This window comes from Phoenix dactylifera, chromosome 8 (genome assembly GCF_051530095.1).
Source record: "Phoenix dactylifera cultivar Ajwa chromosome 8, Ajwa_hap1_PhDact_Kaust_v1.1, whole genome shotgun sequence".
Lineage (NCBI taxonomy): Eukaryota > Viridiplantae > Streptophyta > Magnoliopsida > Arecales > Arecaceae > Phoenix > Phoenix dactylifera.
In genome coordinates this window covers 19,582,844-19,605,785 of record NC_143197.1, presented here as the reverse complement: position 1 = coordinate 19,605,785, position 22,942 = coordinate 19,582,844, and the positions used below count along the sequence as shown (strand labels likewise).

Genomic DNA, 22,942 nt, shown 5'->3' with positions numbered 1-22,942 from the left:
GGAAAAAAGTTTTCTGGCTCTATTCAACTAACATCCCTAGCATTATGGGTTGGCTGAAAAAAATTTTTAAAGGCTCCAGTCATAAAATTTTTAAAGGCTCCACCAAGTGTGAAGGTGTTATGTCTACCACTGCATGTTTCGGAAATGTTTCATTCAGCAAATAGTGGTAGTATTGCTTTAGAATGAGTCCTAGTGTTTAGTGTGTCTTAGTGTTATTTTATATGGGGATCCATGGGAATCTAAATTCTATGACCATACACTACAGGAAAATGGTCTTTTCCTGACGCTTTTCTACCGACGCTAGGAGAAAGCGCCGGAAAAAAGTTCACCGCCAAAATATTTGCCGACGCTTTAATTAAGCGTCGGTAATTCTTAGGAATAGACGACGCTTATTAGCGTCGTCGTATATTCCGGCCTAAAACGACGCGTATAAGCGTCGTCAAAAGTCAAATTCACATCAAAACCAGTGGCCACCCCTCTCCTCCTCATTTTGCATCTCGATCGATCAAGCCCTAGCTCCTCTGGCTCCTCCTTCCTCCTCTCCGACGACGAGCGACCAACCGACCCTTGTCTTCTCCGGCGCCGAGCGACGTCCGATGCCAAGCTCCTCTCGTCCTCTCTCCTCTCCGGCGGCAAGCGACCATCCGCATCCTCCTCTCTTGTCTCCGGCACCGAGCGACCGGCCATCTACGACAAGCTCAAAAAGCGAAGAGGCTCCGGACCATCTACGACAAGCTCCGCTCGAAGGTTTCTCTGCCGATCAAATCGAACAGGCTCTCTCTGCTCTCAAGGTTATTTTTCTTTTCTCATGTACTTTTTTTTCTCCTCATATCACAAAATTCCCTTTCTCAACTTGGGGTTCAAGAAACACAAATTGGTTGATTATTCTGGTTGAAACACAAATTTATTGCAATTCAGTGCCTTGAATCTTTTTTTATTAATCATTTAGAAGTCACAGTCCCGGATCCAGTGAAACACAGTGTAGTTTCACTGTGTTTTTTATTGTGCTTCATCATATACATGGTGTATATGATGAACATTTGCATTATGTAGTTGAACAAATTTTACTATTTATTAATGATGAAAATATTTAACTGAATTCTTATTGCTATTATATGTTTGGTTTAAATTTTGGGTGTAATTGAAATATTGTTCGTTCTGTAAGACTCGTATGCTCTTTAAGAGTCATGCAGCTGTGTCACGTAGCCAACTTTGAGAGTGTGAGAAGCTGTTAGGGACAACGGAAGATACAACTTAAATAATGGATGTCACTCATGAATCCTTCATTAAAGAGTTTTCTGAAGTTTTCCAGCTCTCTTGATTCGGAGTAATCTCTGAATTGGACCTCCCTGAGGAAAGTTTGTTTACAGGGAAGTCATTTCTTCTGAAAGAGCACTCAATTTGAAAACAAACTGCATTGCTCCCACCTTCTTGATTAAATGACATAAATACTCCTCACAATTTTATGTAATGAATAGGCTGTATTTACAAGACTAAACATTTAAATCACAATTATAATAAAGGAGTTAAAAATGGATGGGCAGCACAGGGACATTGAAATATCACAGTCCCACATGTATGTGCATGTTTGTGTATGTTCATCAGTTGATTAGTATAGTAATGCATTAGTCATGCCTTTTATTTTTTACGGTATTTACCAGTACTTTTCTGAGAACTTGCATTGATAAGTGTTGAATATGGTCTTATTATAACTTCTGTAGCATGGTTTTATGATGTTGTTGTTGTTGTTTTGTGGACCTATTATTGTCAGTCTTCAATTTTTGACCTTGAATCTTCGAATATGGCATGCTTGTCGATATCTGTTGCAGGCAAGAAGTGCAGCAAGGCGCCCAAGACTCAAAGGCTTGTAACTCCCCTGACTCTCCATGATCTTATAAGACCAAGATCTTATACCTTGCATGCTTACTTGATGATCTGGCTTTCTTCTATTGTGGCACCGGTAGACCATGATTAATTGATGAACTTTTCAAATAATGGAACAACCAAATGATATTTAGAAAATATTGTTTAGCAATATGTACCAATAAAAATGTTGTGTAGACTGGCATCAATTAATTTACACATGATTTAAATTGTAAAGGTACAAGATGTCTTTCATGGCTAGTTACAATATCAATAAAGTAACCGATCTAGCTGATACATCCTTTAGATCAAGAAAGTTTGTTGTCTTATATCATGTTCCTTAGTAAACATTCAGATCACATGATATTGGGTTTCTTTCAAATCACAGTAATAAGATTCTTTACCTTTTTAATATTGATTTGTGACACATGCTCTTTTCCTTGACATTCATAGTGGATATTATCATTTCACCAAGATATTATCTTCTTCCCTTTCTTGCTAAATTCATCTCAGTGTGCTTGATTTGGTGACTTATTGCAGCTTGGTCAAAGGACAGCAAACGTTCTAAAAGATCTCTTTCTAGTACCTAAACCAGATTCCAAACGCATAATCACTTTTGCTAATCGGAGTGATTCAGATCACATAAGTTTTAGTAATTATGATATAAATATAGTTTATAATCTCATGTAAAGGTAACCTTCATAATATAGTAATTATGACAGGCTACTTAAACATGTCAATATTTTTCACTAAATATTTTGTGCAAAAATAATTAAATATTAAAGGCAAAGTTATAAACATCATGCACCCAGTACCAACATTCGTTTGGTAAGGGCACAAAGCATTAAACCAACCCTTGTTCCAAACAAACTCTTAGTCCAGCTGATTTGATATATAATTGCTGGACCAGTCCATTAGGGAACTGGTGCTACCCTTATGGAATAAAGTGCTTGCCTTGAGCATGTAGTGTAGCAGCTGCTATAGCATGTTTTTTCTTGATATATTCGGCAACTTTTACCCAAGTGCCACAGAGTCCCAATGAAGCTTAGTGTAGCAATTTTGGGTCAAAATCACTATGGCAGCTGCTATAGTAGGTGCAGCGACCACTTTTTGAGACAATGGGTGGAAGTAGAGAATGTAGTAGAGAATGTAGAACATGTTGTTGTGAAGAACCAGTACTTAAATAGAGGTCCATGGCAATGTAGAGACCAGTACAGTTGACTTATAATTTATGGAATGTAGTTTGTTTCTTTTTATGTTCAATTGCATGTGGTCATCTAAATGTAGTACTACTTTCATTCTTAATATTATCATCAAAGTGTATAACTTGGAAAAACATTTGAAATCTTTTGGACTAGTGGAATGGGAACCCAAGAGAATCTTTTGAATCTTATGTCTTGAGAACTCTTATGGAAATTAATAGGCTGCTCACTTTCATCTCGCGTACAACAAGACTTCGTTGTTTCAATTCTTTATGGATCTTCATCCAGGTACGGCAGCAGTTAGTAAGTGTTAGATTATAAACCAGGAGATGTTAAGCAACTAGTTTGATAGTTCAGGTTGATAGTTTGATAGTAAGTGTTAGATTATAAATGTGTTTGATTGATGGTGTTGATGATCCTATTTTTGTTTGTTAGCAGTTTAACATCAAGAGATCCGCAGCTAAAGATGGGAGGACCGGGTAGCAATATGAAATTTAGTATAAATTTATCATTTAACCAAATATTGATTCTTTTTTGTGCATACCAGGTAACAATATGCCCCGAGGGAGACGATTTAGAGATGTGGAGTTCCAGCATTCTCAGGTGGGATCTACTTCTGATCAGTCCCTGCAGTCCCAGCAGCCATGTGAGCTCCGGATCCAGGGTAATTCGATTTAAAGTTCATATTTTATGTTCATATTTGTCTTCAACTTTTTAAGACATATTTTATTTAAATTTAATAGATGGACAAGGGACGGTGAGGACGAGACGGGGACCCACTCAAGCAAAGGATGTGTGGAAGCTTCCTCCGGGTGAGAAGATTATCATCCGATGCAACGAATTGGGGCAGCCCATCAATAGAGCTGGAAGTCTACTATCAAGCTTTTTAGGATCGGTTGCACGCAAGGGTCAGCTGTGTCCACTCAACTATACGAAGTGGAATGACATGCTTCCTTCGTATAAGGTTGAGCTTCTTAGACTTATACAGGTAATGAATTGAATTTATTCTTTTTAATTCGACACCTCCTGTATATTAATTTGCTTAGTATCATAATTTTATTTTAGATGTTTAATATTATTATAACATTCTGAATCTTGTTGTAGGGTAAGTTTGTACTCCCTCCAGAGAGCCATGATTGGGTGCTAAAGTCCCTCAATCGCAAATGGAAAGAATATAAAGCAAAATTGAAGACGGACTTCAAGCGCGAAGGTATGACAGAGGAGGAGGTTGCTCGTGTGACTCCTCCTGATGTATACCCTCAGCAGTGGAGGGAGCTTGTTCATTACTGGTTTTCTGAAAGAGGACAGGTCACGTATATTGTTTCAATATCTTCTATTATCTTTATTATTAATATAGATTGCAAATATATACATTGAATCATATTATACTGTGTGCTTTTATTTTGGCAGACATATTCTAATATTGGTAGAGCTGCACGAGCATCTCAAGCAATTCCTCATACTTCAGGCTCTAAGAGTTATGCGAGACGTAGAAATGAATTCGTAAGTTCTTTTGAAACTATTTGAAACTCTACTAACATATAGCACGTATCATGATATATAGTTTGCCCATATACTTTCCGTATGTGTAGATAGTAGAGCATGGAAGGGAGCCTGGTGAGGTAGAGTTTTATAAGATGACCCACACTCACCGAGATGGCAGCTTTGTCCGGGACGAGTCGAGAGATATAGTTGTATGTATTATGTATTCATTTTTTATTTTATCATAATTTTTTAATTAATTTTACTTCTTTTAAATTATTAATGTGACTGTTTGTTTTTTTGAGAGAGATATAGGAAAGAGCTACGTACAAATCTTATTTCAGAGCGTGTCGGGGAGTCATCATCATCCGACGCGGCCAGTCGCGTCGAGGCTCAGGTGTATGCTGAATTGATGGGCCCAAAACGTTATGGTCGCGTGAGGGGTTACGGTGTCGGAGTTACCCCCACTCAGCTGTCTGCAGTGAGCCGATATACCCAAGATGCCAGACAAGGTACTAGCACTGCAGAGGTTTGTAGTTTGAAGACAGAGATGGCACAGATAAAGCAGTCATATGAGATAAGGATAGAGGAGATGAGGCAGAGTCATATGACTGATATGGCGGAGTTGAAGCAAAGCCAAGAGTTGAAGATACAATCTTTGCAGGACCAGCTTGACCATATTTCATCCTTTTTGCAGAGATTTGCTCCTCCGGTACATAACTAAATCTATTTGAATATTTTATGTAATTATAATGTATTCTTGTATGAGCGTGATGACTTTCGTATTTTTAGTTTCTAAAATATTTTTTTTTCTTGTAGGTTGATGATACTTCATCTACTCGTAGAGATGATGATGCCGACCCTTGATACATATTGTAGATTGTGTACTTAGGAATTTGACTTGTATGTTTTTAAAATTTTGGAGATTCCTTTGATTAATCTTGTATGATGATCATGAGATCTTTTTTGAGCAACATGATAAGTAGAATCTATCAAAACCTATGTGCCTTCTTCCGCTTCCCTTCATTGTTAGAATGGAATGCAACATCCATTCATTTGCTTTTCTAATTAATTGCTGTGAGTTCATTTTGAATCATATTTTATTCTATGAGCAGGTCACTTGACAGCTAGGAGTGATGTCTACAGCTTCGGGGTTGTCCTTCTTGAGCTCTTAATAGGACGCCGGTCTGTGGACAAGACTCGCCCGAGCAAGGAGCAGAGCTTGGTTGACTGGGCTCGCCCCAAGCTTAATGACAATAATGTAGAGATGATGATGCCGACCCTTGATACATATTGTAGATTGTGTACTTAGGAATTTGACTTGTATGTTTCTAGAATATTTTTGAAGTACAATGTAATCAAATATGATAATATGAATGTAATCAAAGTTCTTGTTTGTGACTCGTATTTTGTTATATATGTGATTCAGTGTATTTGTTTCTATTGTTTTGTAAGAATTTAATGTACACAGAGTATTTAAAAATTACTTTTACAAAAAAAAATTTTAAAAAAAAATTTAATGCCGACGCTTATAAGCGTCGGAAAAAGCAACAGGAACATAAACCTAATGGCACGCCTTTAACGACGCTTTTAAGCGTCGGCCTAAAGCCGTAGTAACCAACCCTTCTCGCCGACGCTTATAAGCGTCGGAGTCTGATAGAAGAAACGACGCTTAAAAGCGTCGGAAAAAGCAACAGGAACGTAAACTGGCACGCCTTTAACGACGCTTTTAAGCGTCGGCCTAAAACCATAGTAACCAACCCTTCTCGCCGACGCTTATAAGCGTCGGAGTCTGATAAAAGGAACGACGCTTAAAAGCGTCGGCATAGACCAACGACGCTTTTTTAATGCGTCGGATTAAACCCGACCCACGCCCACCTGCCCGACGTCTGACCCACGCTTTGCGAAGCGTGGGCTGGAAATTCGCCGACGCTTATAAGCGTCGGTAGAGACAAAAAAAAAAGCGCCGGGAGTTATTCCTTCTTTTGTAGTGATATAGTCTTGTGACATAATGAAATCCTAATCACCGATGACAAACAAGAAAACTTCAGAATTATGTGCTTTGCAGCCAACTACACTTAAAGCAAATTCTGCATAGAGAGTAAAGAGCTCTTCTAAATGATTGGTGTTCACTGTTTGTGTCCACAGTCTGATAGGCAGAACTTGTACAATAAGAGCCGGTGCCTCCACCAAAATAATTCCAAGATCAAAGATCATTCATTACACATGACAACATAATATTCTTGTAATTACGAAAGGAGAGAATCCAAAATAACATACTGCAAAGCTAAGGGAATGATGATTACAATTAGTTTCTTCTTGCTCCACGAGATGCATGAGATGTTGCTTAATAGACTATTCCTAAGCCCCCTGATAGCACTGAAGTATATTCCAAATATTTTACATTATTGGTTAAACAATTTGCAGTACCAAAAGTAGCAATAAAACAAATTCATACGCTACTAGTAGAAAAGTCAGTATCGGTAACATAGAAACAGACTAGAAAATTTTTCTTACCATTACGAAACTATACTCTTTCATTGTCCATCAGTCGGCATAATATTAAAAGGCATACACTGAGTATAAGTCTCATTATCCTCCTCTTCCAACCCTTTTTCTATATCATACAAGTCCCTAGGTTTAGTCTTAATGACAACAAACCAATCTTTATTTTTTGAGTCTTGTACAAAAAACACTTGTCGAGCTTGAGATGAAAAAATGAATGGGTCATCTTTCAATAGCACACCGGTATGTATCAACTTTGAAAAATTTACAAGTGTGAAACCATTTATGTCTTGTCTCAAACCTCTAGATGAGTTTATATCCACCCAATCACATCGAAATAGTACTACCTTAAAGTTTCCATAATAATCCAGCTCATAAGTATCCTTCAGTGCACCGTAATAAGTTTTTCCCTCCGCATCAACCATAACCCCACTGTTTTGGGTTTTTCTAAATTTCTCACATTCTTTAGTATGAAATTTGAAACCATTTATAATTAACCCATCATATCTGTTGATAATATTATTCGGACCTTGAGCAATGACTATTAATTCATCGGAACAATTTTCCTCCATCATCGTGGGCACCTAAAAAATTATAGAAGCAATGATTAATTATTCAATGACAATGTATTAAAAAATTATGAAAATACCTAATGTATTAAATGTCTAACCTGTTTGAATAGCCATTCAGGAAATAACTCAACCAACCATCTTTGCTCAATCCTTGGGGTAAGACGAATGTTATTGTTGATGCTTTGCTGAGTTACTAAAATTCTCTGCACGATCAGAAACTCTTTAGTTAAGCATTTATATCTGATATGACAGATAAGAAGATTACAATCATACTAACATGCGATACTCGGATATTATATCACTGTGAAGTAACACATAGCGATGTGCTTGTGCTAATGATTTTTGGTCAAGAACAACACTTTTAACTGTCCCCAAAACTCTTCCCGCAGATGAGAACTTGTAAATTTCTGCATTCTCTACAATATCAAAATTTCTTGGAGGTCGATTGAGAGCAGTTTCAACACCTTCAAGATATCTCGAGCAAAATGTCAAACACTCCTCAGCAATATATCCTTCAGCAATCGAGCCCTCGGGATAGGCTCGATTGCGTACATAATCCTTTAAGCGCATCAGAAACCTTCAACGAGAAATTTTTAAGATCAATATCAACATCGATATGATTTATAAATATAGACATTAGAGTTTAGCAAAATCACCTCTCAATAGGATACAACCATCGGTATTGAACCGGTCCACCAAGTTTAGCTTCCGCCGCTAAGTGAATGAGTAGATGAACCATAATAGTAAAAAATCCAGGAGGAAAGATCTTTTCCATATGGCATAATGTAAGGGCAACATTAGACTCCAATTGATCAAGCACCCTAGGATCAAGAACTTTTGAACACAATGCTTTAAAAAATGATGACAACTGAGAAACAATTACAAGAACTTGTTTCGGCGTTGACGATCTTAAAGCCAATGGAAGTATATCTTGCATCAAAATATGACAATCGTGACTTTTAAGATCTGAAAGTCTTCGCTCTTTAAGATTTACGCACCGTGAAATATTCGATGCATACCCATCAGGAACCTTCATATTTTTCAGAACCATTAGAAAAAGATCCTTATTTTGAGTAGACATTGTGTAACATGCAGGAGGTATAAAAAATTTATCATTAGCAAGCTCTTTCGGATGAAGCTCTTGTCGTATGCCCATATCTTTCAAATCAAGACGCGCTTTCAAGTTGTCTTTGGTCTTTCCATCAAGATTTAACAATATTCCAATCAAGTTATCACAAACATTCTTTTTTATATGCATGACATCAAGATTATGTCGAAGAAGATTATACTCCCAATAAGGTAAATCAAAAAAAATACTCCTTTTTTCCATAACTGTTTCTGTGTAGAAGCAACCAATGTGTCATCATCATTTTCCTGTCCATATGCATTGTCATCATTCTCAAAAAAGTTAGCATCCTCTAAAATCTCTGACATTAACCCTTCATTTAATGAGCTACCAACATCCTCCCTTCCCTTCTTCTTTAAACATTTGGAGACCTTACCAGGTATGTAATTTGTGCCATGCATTTGTCTAAGAACTTCGATACCAGTTGGTGGAATAGGGGCAGAATGCAACTCTGTGGTACTATCAAACAGATCATTCTGAAATCGAAATGGATGGTTTGGTTCTAACCATCGACGATGGCCCATATAACAGAACTTTCCTCCATTTTTTAACCAATATGAATGGGTTGAATCTCCACAAGAAGGACACGCAATACGCCCCTTAGTGCTCCAACCGGATAAATTAGCATATGCAGGAAAATCATTAATAGTCCATATAAGAGCTGCACGCAATTTAAATGTTTGACCAGTAAAAGCATCAAATGCATCAATACCCTTCCATAACTGTTTCAATTTCTCTATTAAAGGCTGCAAAAAAACATCAATATCATTACCTGGGCCCTTATCACCTGGAATAACCATTGACAAAATGAGTGAAGACTGTTTCATACACATCCATGGTGGTAAATTATATGGAACCAAAACAACCGGCCAAGTGCTGTATGTAGAACTCATAGTTCGAAAGGGATTAAACCCATCAGTAGCCAAACCCAGTCTGACACTGCGAGCATCAGAAGCAAATTCGTGATGCCTATCATCAAATGCTTTCCATGCTAAACTATCTGCTGGGTGTTGTAACATTCCATCTTTTGTACGGCCTTCGTCATGCCATCTCATAGAGGAAGTCGTCTTTGATGATGCATACATTCTTTTCAATCTAGGTATGAGAGAAAAATATCTCAACACTTTAGCCGGTCTTTTCTTAGTCTGTGCAGCATCCACTTCATTCAAAAAGTCATGCTCATCTTTAGATTTTTTTTTTTTTGCTAAAGTCATCTTTAGATTTCTCCCATCGTGAAGATCCATATATTTGGCACGACTCTTCGTTAATATTTCCACCACGGAATAAAATACAGTCATTCGGACAACTGTGTATCTTCTCGTATCCAAGATCCAATTCTTTTACTAATTTTTTGGCTTCATAAGAAGATAATGTGGCAAAGTAACGCCTTCCGGAAATGCATCATTTAATAATTGGAGAAGCATAGTAAAAGACTTGCTAGACCACCCATTCAAATACTTCAAATGGAATAAATGCACAAGAAAAAAAATCTTTGTAAAATTCTTACAACCCGGATATAGTTATTCATCACAAGATTTCAGCAAGTTATGATACCGAGCTGTGTCATCATCAAAGTGTATATGTTCTTCAACATGCATAAAATCAGTTGCTGTACGCTCATCACCTATTTCAGTTGCTTCTTGTCCTCCACTAATATCTGTTAAATTTCTAATACTATGTCCAAGAGCATCTCTGAGTAAGCCCCTTATATCATCTTCTCCTACAGGTTTTTTTTCTGTATTACTGGATGCAAAACTAGAGGTGTCTTCTATATATGAGGGTTGGTTATATGGAGATGACAATATCAACTCTCCATGAAATACCCATTCAGTATAACCTCTTATAAAACCATTCCACACTAAATGTTCTTCAACAGTTTTTGGAGCAAGAGAAGAAGCATTTACACATTTTCAACATAGACATAAAATCTTCCCATTCATATTAGATTTTTGAAAAGCAAATTTAATGAAATTCTGAACTCCATTCAAATATTCGTCAGTGTATCTCGGCTTATTCATCCAACTTTTGTCCATTCTAAGAAAAAACAAGGTAAATGATACAGTCAAAAATATGCACGCGTACACTGACTCAAGCAAAATTAAGTTAAACAAATAGCACTTAATCAATTAATTCAATGATTGCATAGCCTACATTTAAGAGCTATATATATGTATTACAATATGTCATCCATATTAGATACCGGTATTGAATCGGTATGGTACGGTACGCTCCATACTGTCTAGTTTGAGCCGGTACGATGTACCATAGGATTGATAGTTTATCTATCAATTATCAATATTCGAGTTATTCTTCATATTCATAGATACATATATATATTAGTCATTAGTATACATGCACTAGTGAATGGTACGTGTTGCTAGTAATCATTAGTATGGAATTTCAATTGAGAGATTCCACTATATGGAATCAACCATCTGGTTACCAAAAAAATTTGCTTATCTTCTATCTTATCTTTTTCTTTTAATTTGCTGGATTTCTTATTATGTTTAATAAAGAGTGAGGCTATGTGCAAATTAGAATTCAATTAAAGAAATGCATTCTTTAAAAAAAATTAACATGCTACCTCTGTTCTTTCGTTTTCTTTTTTTGAAATAGCATTAAGTGATTAGACTTGTGAGTCGTACCTTAAGCACCTTTGAAAATTTTTAAGACAATTTCTAAATTATAACCTGAGCATGAATAGTATTTTGGTAGTATAGAATGCACAAAGAAAAATAGCATGGTCCTAATCTTTGGGTTGGATAAAAGTTTGAGTCCATATAAAGTTTTACTGCTTTTCATGTAAAATACAACTTCCAATGAGTTTCACCAATTGAGCAAGGACAACTGCAAACCAAGATAAATAAGAATTAAGTGGTCTGATTTGGTAAAAATATGAGGATGAACCCTTCTTTTCTTGTTTTCAAATGAGGCCTTCATGTTTAAACTTATGACAGTCTACAAGTTCAATCTTTATTAATGAAAAAAACATAGCCACATTCATCGACGAGACCTAAGTTGCTCATCCTTGAATGATGATGATGATGACGGTGATGTTAAGTTCCCAAAATCTCTACCTATTGCAATGCTATAAATTAGTTCCCAAAATTTTGAAGATAGCTAATATAAATAATTAATTTGAAAGTTCCTAAGAAGATCAGGAAAAGAGCAATGCGCATAGCACATCGAGCTCATAACAAAATATCGATCTACGAGGGATTTGAACTTTATGACCTTCGATTCGAATAGCATATTAGCTAACTACAATTCTGTAACTAATATTTATCAAGCCTTAACATGAAGTGCGAGAGAGAAACATTCCATCTCATGATTCTTTTTAATGATTGTTACTAGTCGTATCTTCTTGCTATGTTCGCATTGCCCGTGTGACAAGATGAGAGAGCAAAATTAACAAGCAGTATGCATAAAATAGTGCCTAATAAAAGTTAATAAATAGTTACAAAATAGCAAAACAAATGCATAATCTAATCGGACAAACTCAGTGAAATAAAAGTAAGAGAGCAAACAAAACCATATATTTCCAAGACTACCGCCTCAAAACTTAGAAAACAAGCTAACAAAGCAAAGGAAATGCCAGAATCTGTACATTTACAGAGAATTCTAAAGCATAAACCGGAGATTAAAAAAGGAAAAGAGGGAAACGAGTTCTCAAGTACCTGATAAGAGAGCAAGTCTTCCTTTGATAACTTTCCCAAATTTCTAAGCCAACGAAGAGATCTGAAGAGCAGTAGATCTAGATCGCATGCAATCGCTCCAATCCACTGAAATGAAAAATATTAATATAGTAATGAATGAACATTCCTAAAATAAGGAGACAGAAAGAGAAAGATATATAAATATCTTCAGGCAGAGCTCTCTCCTTCTGAAAGAGAAGAAGATAATCCTATGATCCTATGATCGAAGCAAGAGAAGAAGATAATCCTTGCTGGCTCCAAACTTCAAACGCCGTGTGAGTGCTCTGCGGCGGAGGAGGAGGAAGTCGTCCATGAAGAGGAGGCCAATGGAGAGGGGAGGAGGGGAAGGAGATGCAGCGGAGATAGGTGAAAAGGGCTGAGGACGGAAGGGGTCGGTCGCCGGAAGGGGACGGAAGGGCTAAGGATTTAGTGCTGTGGCCTGTGGGGGGAGGGGATCGATTAGGTCTTGTGGTGGCTTAGGAATCAATTCTAAGCCACTATTTGGGGGATATGTTATCGTCTTGATAGAAGAAAAGTAGGATTGATTCCTAATTAGTAGCTTCGTCGTCATGATCGTTAGTGCTCTATGAAACCGGGTTATTTTAGGCGAGATCAGATCATTGAACACCAATTCAAACGAAAAACCGAAACTGACTTCGAAACAACGGGTTCGAGAGCTTCAAATCCAGCTCAGAGCAGCGAAAAAGGCGAAAACAGTAAGAGCTCCTTCTGTGGCAGACAAAATCGTGGGTATCTTTACTATTGATTCAATTGCGACAAGAGCGCATTCGATAGCATCCTCTTCTGGGCCCTCCTTTCCTTTAGCCATTTGATACGGGATTTCTTTTTCCATCTAATTTCTGAATGTCTAAGGCATACATCATAAAGATTTTTTGCCTCTTTTTCTTCCTGGGCTAACTCCGCAGTGTTTCTATTGTTGGTTCCTATGGAGGTACATTGCAACAAATCTTCTTTTTCTGCAGCATTGCTTCTATGATCTTAGGAGCACTGGCCGCCATGGCCCAAACGAAAGTCAAAAGACCTCTAGCTCATAGTTCGATTGGATATGTAGGTTATATTCGTACTGGTTGGATAATATCCAAATACCAAATACGTTCTATATGTGATTCATGTAAAGAAAAAGAAGTTGTTTTTGGGAAGATCAAAGAAACAACTTGTTCTTCTTCCATAAAAAATTCTTCTAATAATCCCGAACCTAATCTTTGCAAAAAATCGCGTACCTTACTTTTATGTACGCTTATAAGCGTCATCGTATTTTTCCTATGCCAACGCTTATAAGCGTCGATAATGGTTTTTTTCCCGACCCTCTTTACAAGCGTCGGCGATTACTGTCGGAAAAAAAAAATGCCGACGCTTTTATTTAACGTCGGCAATATAGAGTCGCGACAGCCCTTTATTGTTGTAGTGGAGGATAAGGGGCAACCTTGACATAGCCTGATGGTGGAGAAGGACGACCTCTGCACACAGCCAAGAATCCAGCTGATTCAGATCTTGTGAAACCCAAAACTCCAGCATAAACCTGAGAAAGTTTCACCAGACACTATCGTAGGCTCTCTCCATATCCAAGTACATTGCCATGTAGCGCTACTACCTTTGGACACACTGTAGATCCCACATCACCTCCTAGAGAATCAGGACGTTGTCGGTAATGCTACGAGTCCTCACCAACCACCCCTACTTTTGGCTAATGAGTTTAGGTAGCAACGACTTCATCCTGCCCATCATAATTTTTGCCAGTACCTTGTAAAGAGTAGTGCAAAGACTGATCGATCTAAAATGGCTAGGCTCTATTGCATCTTGGTGCTTTGAAATAAGAGTGACGTAGGTTGCCTTCCAGACATCTGCCATCGATGTTGTACTAAAGAATATTTGGACTGCCGCCCTTCGGATGATGCTACAACACCTCCTAAAAAAGATTGGGGGGAAGACGTCGGGCCCCAGGGCTTTGTCATCCGCCAAGTCCTAAAGAACTCCTCGCACCTCACTCTTAGAAACCGGTAGAATCAGGCCCGTATTTTCCACCGTCCTAACTCCGAAGTCCAACGGTGGAAAGCAGGCGGCCACCCCTAAGTTGCTATCCTTCATCCACCTAGACCTGAAGAAGTCAATCAAAATCTATTTTAACCTGCTCTCCTCCTCCACTCTTTGCCTAGCCACATCTCTCATGAATCAGATCATATGTCTTTGCCTCATGATGATGGTCAATCGGTGGAAGAAGCAAGTGTTCCTATTTCTTTTCTGTTCCACTAGACTTTGGACTTCTGCCTTCAAAAGATCTTCTGATGCCACAAGAGAGAGTGATTAATAGCTTGCTTCTAATGAAGAACATGCCATCCTCTGATAGCTCACCACTACTATCCTTCCTTCCTTGAATATCAGCAATGGAAGCCTCCACCTCATCCAAGCGTTTGAAGATGCAACTACCACCTCTCGGTTCCATCTGCGCAGCCTTCACTTAGTGAGCTCCAATTTGTAAAAGACCCTCTCCATGGTATTTCCTCGCACCGGAGTCTCCCAAGATCCTCAAATAATATCCCAGGACCTGGGGTAGACAACCACACCTTCTCGAGTCTAAAGAGTCTGCAATGGCAGGAGTTGGAAATAGTAGTGATCAACAGAGGACAATGATTTGAAGCAATCTGGAAAATAAGGCGAACTTGATAGGTGGAAAAGTGCTAGATTCAACAGGCTGACACAATGACCCTGTCAATCCTCTCCCACACCCTGGCACGGCCTGAGCGGTTGTTGCATCAATTGAATCTCGGCACGGAGAACCAAAATCCACCAAACCATTCTTCGCTTGAATGTTTCGAAACTCTCTTCTCTCCACCTTGTCAGTGTAGGCCTTGTCACCTCTCTTCTTAGCGGGCCCCTAGATGTAGTTAAAGTCACTAGCAACCAAAGTTGGAATTCCCTAAGAAACAAGATTGGTGACGTCATCCTAGAGGGGCCTCCTCACTCTGTAATATGTACTAGCATACAGTCCAGATATAATCCAAGAAGTTTTATTAGATTTCGAAATTACCATTACAACTTACTGGGGCAGTTATGGAACTTATCCATAATAGCAACACCCCGCTTTCACAAAACGATGATGCCACTTAGTCAACAGGAATTTAAGAAAATTTGGATGCCCAAAATCAAAACATGATCAAATATAAATCAGTATTTGGATATTTTGATTCAAAATTGAAATTACTAGAAAGTTGAAAATTAGATCATAACTTTGCTTATCTGAAAGAAATATAATTCAACCTAACTTGGAACAAAATAAATTCTTAAAAATAAATGAATGATTCTAAATAAGTAAATTAGTTAGAACTAAAATAGTGATAAAATGAATTGATTTTGATGTATCTCTTTATGATGCCTCACATGCTTTAATTCTATAATATTAGTATTTGTGTCTTGATACATGTTGTATGCTCTGATACTTACCGGAACTTATTAATATTAACCCCATATTTGGTTTCAATTTAAGTTTTATAAAGTTTCTGATATTTTTGGAACAAATATGCTCTTATCATATACTCTTAATCTTAATGACTTAAGTTGCATTCTAATTTGAAAAAAAGAAAAGCTAAATCAAATTGAATTGCACTGAATAGAAAACATTTGTCTCAAATTATTAAACTAAAAATTGCATTGAAACTATTCACAAATCCTGAAACTTTAAAAAGAATTAATTAAGGGGGAGAAAGAAAACTTAAGGAGGAGAGATTATATGAAACTTAATAGCATAAATTTAAAACTTCTATAAAAATGGGAGAAAGAATACTAAACATATGAAGAAATAAAAAATGATTATCTCTAATAAGCCTCATCTGAAATTTAAATTTGAAATTTGTTCTGGTACACTTTGTAAAACTCAAAGATTGCTATTTGATTGATACATTATATTCTTCGATCATAAACCATATTGCTGCTCTCATATTTGATGTTTTTAGCACCAGTACACTTGATCTTGAATAGATATAATTTAATGAAAAAGGGGGAGAGAAAAGTTACGTATTACTAAGTCTGAAATTTCTAAATAAAACTAACTCTTGAACCTAAAGTGCTCTGAAACTTGATTTGATCTTTCATGCTTGCATTTACCAAAAAAATTTATAGGAATAAACTTGAAGTTGCAATAATTTTCTTGACATTCTCTAAATTTAAAAAGTAACCTTTTGATGTTGTCAAAAGGGGGAGAGAACAAGTTGAGTATATGCTTGTTTGAATATATATTAACTTGAGTTAATTTGAATATTTTATAAAGTATTCGCAAAGTATGGCATCTATTTGTTTACTTCCTGTTTGAGATAAATAAATTAATTATGTATAAATTCTATAAATACAATATGTTTTAGTTTGCATATACTCAAAGTTTTGTCATCATCAAAAAGAGGATCCAGTGGATTAATTTAGATGAGTACAAAATATTTAAGTATAATATTAATAATTTTGTATTCTTGGAGTACAAAAATTAGAAGGCAATGAAATCAGCCCTTCACAAGTCGACCCTCATGAATCATGAGTCAACCCTAGGCAAATTCGAGTCGAGCCCATAGTAACCATAGGAGAAAGATCTAGTGCAGCAAAAATAAGCACTTTTTCGAGTCAACCCCTGAAGAAGAAGAGTTGACTCCTGAAGATCATGACTTGATCCCCGAAGAAGTCGAGCCAACCCGTCTGGGCTTGACAACAGTAACAGTTAATTTTTCTGCGAAACTAGAATGACTATTTTTACTCCCAACAACTATTTCAGCTTCTCTAATGGCTAGAAATGTCTTCTAACCGCTTTTTGAAGATATAAATGCATGGAAAAACCCAAAAAGGACAATAAGAAGAAAAGAAAACTAAGAAGATTAAGTGAATGAGGTAAAGGAGAGGGAATATAAGTCAACCACCACTTCCAGAGCTTCAACTTGAGGATTAATTTGAGAAGTGAGCATTCAAAATCTCCTCCCAATTTAGAGAGAGCTTCCAAATATCTAGAGAAAGAAAGTTTCTGATTTCAATTATTGTGTTCCTTGCAAGATCAACAGCAAGCAAGAAAAGAAAATGGAAAAGCGCTGAATTCCATTCACTGTAAGATTCCAACATTCAGAACAATCAAATTTGAGCTACAACGGTATTAATTCAACCTTTGTAGAGGTTATTTTGTATTCAATGTTCTATCTTTCTTTTGTGCATGTTAGAGAATCTCATGTGGGCCTTTTGGTGTGGCTGACACCGTAAAAAATCAACTTTCTTGTAAGATTGGCTATACAAGAGAAACAACTAAGTTGCTATTGATTATCCTAAAAAATCGACTAAGTTTTGCTGAGCCTGAAAATCAGCAAGGAGTTCCTAAGTGTTGGAACTCGGAGTTGGTTTAGTTGTACCAGCAAAACATCTTGATTTTGATTGATTGCCAAGGAAAAGCAACTGAGTTTGGTTGTGAGCCTGAAAAATAATTGAGCTGTAATCTTAGTGATAGATTATAGTGAAATTCCCAAAGAAGAAGCATTAGGGAGTGGATGTAGGAGCTGATGACTTGTCCTACTACTCTAAAATCTTTGTATTTGTGTTGTTTTTGCTTGTTTCTATCTTGTGCATTTATTTATCACTCATTTTGCTATGCATGCTAAAATTCAGATTGATTTTAAGAATGATTTAAGTTTATAAAAAGTTTTGAAAAATCCAATTCGCCCTACTTCCTCTTGGGTTGTCATCTTGGGCAACATAATGCAATGAGGAGCCTAGTGCAAAAGCAAAGATATTATACAAGTTAGTTAATGATGCCGATTAGGAACTATATCCTGGTTGTAAGAAGTTTAGCAAATTGGCTTTTCTTATTCAGTTAATGAACATCAAATGCATGAATGAATGGAGCAACGGTTCATTCACCTGATTGCTTAGACTGTTGAAGAAGGCTCTCCCAGAAGGTTAAACATTATCGAAAACATTTTTTTAATGCCCATAAGGTATTAAGGACTTGGGATTGGGGTATCAGAAAATTCATGCATGCTCTAATGATTGCATGTTATTTTGAAGGATCATGCTAACTTATTGTCATGTGTTGTGATGTATAAAACTCTTGATTTTCTACGATGGACAATATAATTTCTTTTCAATAGACAATACAATTTGACTGATATTCATGGAATCTATAGTGTTTGTGTGGGGTCCTGCATGCGTATCTTATATGCGTAAAAGAAAGATTAATGGAGGAAGATGAAGTGATCTAATTGCTTAATGTTATCATATGATGCATGGTAGAACTTAAAAGTGAAGACCCAGGAAAGGGGAAGTAGGAGAAAGAGATTAGCAGGGTTAAGGAAATACATGTGAAGTCCAAATCACTATTACAAATAATTCATAGTTCTTTCACAACTTGCCAGTATATAGGGATTTCTAATTAAATACTTCCTACAAATATATTCATGTTAATATATATTCATTATATATATGATTTTAGTTCCTCAACAACTCCATTTCTCATTCTAAAACTAGCCATATTCTATATATATGTTTATATACAACCGAAGTCAATTTATGTATTTTTTTTTCAAAATTGAAATAATTTTGTTTAATTCGATGTAGGGTATCTCATGAAAGACTACTGGATCTCAAGGGAACTGAACTTGTTATTTCCAAATGCCATTATCTGACCCGAATGTCAAAGACTACTGGATCTCAAGGGCAAATCGCCACATCTCTTGCCCTAAAGGACACTTTAAAATTTTTTTGCACAATTTTGTGGGCATGGTTACCTAAGAAGAAACTATGAAACCTGTACGTGCGTTGGCACAAATAACGAGACAGAAGGTGTGCTTGTCATTAAGATGAGGCTATTTTTACAGGTCACTGCGGCTAGTAGTGTCTATCAGCCATAACAAGCAGTTTTAGATAAATGTCAAAGGCTCTATAAACATTTACAGCATCATGCCATCATGCAGCTCAGTGTAAGGATTAATGTCTCCACTTAATTTAAACGATTTGAGTGCTCCCAATAGTACCAATAAGTTTGCAGAATTCAATGACAAAAAATCTCCATGAGGATTAACATGACAGTCAAAATGACAGACGTACGGTTGCCCAAAAGAGAATTTATGACAATTTTGAACTGAAAAATACCTTCCTGTTTCTCCATTGTCAATCAACAAAGCTTATACATTTGGACCTACAATTTGTTAGGGCCTGTTTGGCATCATATTGTTTTTGACTTTTTGTTTCTTCACAAGTTAATGGAATACCTCAAAGAGATTGATGTTGAAGACAGCATCTGCTCAAAACTACTGCAATTTGTTTCACAAAAGAAAGATGAAATAGCTGAAAAGATTTTCAATTGCCAAGTGTATTAATTAGAGAGGTCGCACAAAGAAAAACCAAAGAAATGAAAATTACAAGGCTAAGACATTGCTTGGTTTGGCCAGAAAAAAGAAGGTCCAAAAATGTAAAATGAGGTGCAAAAAACAGTGCCAATGCGATAGTACAGAATGAAGGCATGGCCTTTAATTCAATTCAGCAAAATGTGATAAACGATCCTTCTAAGATCACACAGTGCATAGAAGTGAAGATATAAATGTTCTTATTTGTATGAAGGACAATATATAGCTGTAGTACAACAACACAATAACATGCTGAATACTACAGCGAAGGAAAACAGAAAAGTCGATGTATAAAACCATACAGGGTACCTTATTTTTTGGGGAAAAAAAACACACAGGGTACAGTAAACAACCAGCTGCAGCCAAAGCAAGTTATTTAAGTTCTGATCTCAGAATCAGGAAAGAGGTAACATCTCTAATTATTGAGAAATTTCAATCTCCCACATTGTTTTTCTCCATCCCTCATCTGCATTCTCACTGAAGCATTGCTTCATTTTGAGGACACGTTCAGCTGAAGGCCAGCAAAGTCAAAACAACTTTGGTTAGATAGAACCCCATCTCCTGTCCGAAATCTATTATCTTTTCTCAAGAATTTCAACATAACAAACATGAAGAAATCAATTCACTTAGCGATCAGAGTTTTGATCAATCTAAAATGCATTGCCAAAGACAAGGTCCCAATGCTGGTCATCTTCAAGGATGAGCAGCTGGCTTAAAGGAACAAATTAAAGGCGGACTTAATCATGAAAGCTTCATTCAAAAAGAGAAGGCATGCAGGCAGTTCACCAAAGCAAACGATCTACCAGTAATACTAACAACAGAAAACAATAAAAATAAAATAAAACTTTTTAAATGGACAATTGGAGAACAAAATACTGTCAGTTTGGGTACTGATTGAAAGTTTGCAGACATTAAAGAAATGATGAAAAATGATTCTGTTATGTTTTTTTGTTTCTCTGATTGTTTCGTATCTTCCTTTGTTTTTTATGCAAAATGTAAACTGCATATAAGACAAAAAGTAATATTGCATGATCTTCTTTCCACCCGTATTCTTAACTCTTCTTCAAGAGCTATGAAGTAATTCATTCTTAATATACATGTAAGGATTTGAAGAATCCTACAATCAAGGAGTGGATTGGATCCTTCAAGTGAAGGAGTGATGTCTTTTTGAGGAGTAATGACAGTGCGACACATCTGAAGTTTTTTTTATGGTGTGCTATACATGATTAAGTATCAAAGGTCAAAAGAAGAAAGCTACATGGTCATGGGTGACTAAATACATCTTCATTAGATTACAACAGAACTCTAAAGCATCTAAAATCAAATTGTGAGGACCCATGCGGGCGTGTGTTTAATCCCACATCGATTATTCGCTGAGTAGATCTTGGGTACTTATACAGGATCAAGGAACCCAAATAATACCTTCCTGCTAGCCATTTTGGGTGAGGTCCTAGGTTGTTACAAATAGTATCAGAACGGACCCGGTTCATAACCTATATGGACTAGGGGACACTGCAGCACGGATCCATTGGGGCTGATCACGGGCCAATCGTAGTGTTTGTGATTAGATTTGAATAGATATGAACCCTTAGCCTGACGAGGACGTCAGGGCTTGAACGGGGGGAGTATGTGAGGACCCGTGCGGGCGTGTGTTTAATCCCACATCGGTTATTCGCTGGATAGATCTTGGATACTTATACAGGATCAAGGAACCCAAATAATACCTTCTGGCTAGCCATTTTGGGTGATGTTCTGGGTTGTTGCACAAATGTCCACTAGTAATGAAAGTATGAGTTGGGAGAGATGTGATCCTTCGGACATGTTGGTTTGCCTGAAATTGGGCACCTCAAACTGGGATTAGCAAAGACGTTGTCAGTTTGGGCTGATTGGTCAAGGCACAGTTTGGCCAAAAGGAGACTTCCTATGTAGTTCAGCTATTGTAGAATTATTTGCTCATTTGTGCTACTTTATTAGGGACGGTCCAAAGTGCACCTTAACTAAGGCACTTCTAACACTTCCTTGCAACTAAACTTGTCCTTAAGGGCTGTTAGGAGTCTTGTAATTGGAGCCACATGTAGCTCAATTTGCAGGTGCATGCCAACTTACTTTTCTGAATGCTTACATGTCAAATTGCATGGTAAATTGATTTACTCGTTAAATTACAATTCAAAGCTATCATTGTGATAGGTTAATTTGCAACCAAAATGGCAATTGGATGAGTTAATTACAACTCAAGTAGTTATCTTAATTAAAAAAGATTTTCTCTCCTCCTTGTCGTCTTCCTTCCCTTCCCCTCTCTTTCCCCACCCCTGCTTTTGAGTCTCACCTCGCCGTCTTCCTCGATGATGACATCGGCCCTAGCCACCTTTATAAGGCCCATGGCCATCTTCTCTGCCTCAGACTTCACCATCGTAGGCCTCTCCTCCTCCTTCTTCTTCTTATATCTTTTTCTCCTCTCCAGCCTTGCTCCTCTTCGCCAGCTCCCGTGATGCCCAGAACCATCTCCTCTACCTTAAACATCAAGACACCACCCTCTTCTTCTGCTAGTACCTATCCCTTTTGCCTCTCCTTCACCTTCTCAGCCATCCTTAAGGCCTGCATCATTACCTTCTCCTTCCACATAGATGACTAGGTCTACAACTAGGCCCTCTCTATTGGTAGCTTCGATATAGACCTCTTCATCCAGAACACTCTTCTCTCCATGTACATCGAGTATTTCGATATTGCATCCATTCACAAGGTGTTCAATAGAATGTTTGCTAGAGGCTCCCCTCTTTTCCCCATACTCTCCTTCAAACACAAAAAGTGAGCTTCCTTGTATGTCAATTGCTGCAACTTAAGTTACAATGTGACTTGATTTGTAATACAACGTCAAGGCTCCAAATGCCCCTTAATATAGATGAAAAGTGCTGACAAATTAAAGCAATTATAAAGAAAATTACATAGTATTATGCTCTCACACACTAGCATAAGCTAGAAAAAGATTGTGATAAATTGCTGCACATCCTAAAAGCCTTAGCTCTATCAGACATGTAAAGTTTTCCTACATCTTTTAAATCCAAATATGAAATTCCAAAAAAAGTTACTATAATTATAATAGGAATTGGTAAGATTTGGA

General features: G+C 37.1%; 2 protein-coding genes across 2 annotated transcripts; one reads left to right on the top strand and one right to left on the bottom strand.

The window, feature by feature from the left end:
* The first annotated feature begins 1,532 nt into the window (after positions 1 to 1,532).
* LOC149753017 (uncharacterized) lies at positions 1,533 to 4,861 on the top strand. Its single transcript, XM_089924938.1, has 6 exons — positions 1,533 to 1,592; positions 1,772 to 1,829; positions 3,809 to 4,053; positions 4,170 to 4,373; positions 4,476 to 4,568; positions 4,658 to 4,861. The coding sequence occupies exons 1-6, from the start codon at positions 1,533 to 1,535 to the stop codon at positions 4,793 to 4,795; spliced, it is 798 nt and encodes a 265-aa protein (XP_089781064.1). The 3' UTR covers positions 4,796 to 4,861.
* Positions 4,862 to 7,891: 3,030 nt separating this feature from the next.
* On the bottom strand, positions 7,892 to 22,234 carry LOC149753016 (uncharacterized). Its single transcript, XM_089924937.1, has 4 exons — positions 22,151 to 22,234; positions 9,082 to 9,496; positions 8,281 to 8,962; positions 7,892 to 8,201 (listed from the first exon to the last, which is right to left on the bottom strand). Exons 1-4 carry the CDS (start codon positions 22,232 to 22,234, stop codon positions 7,892 to 7,894), a joined length of 1,491 nt encoding a protein of 496 aa, XP_089781063.1.
* Positions 22,235 to 22,942: the final 708 nt, after the last annotated feature.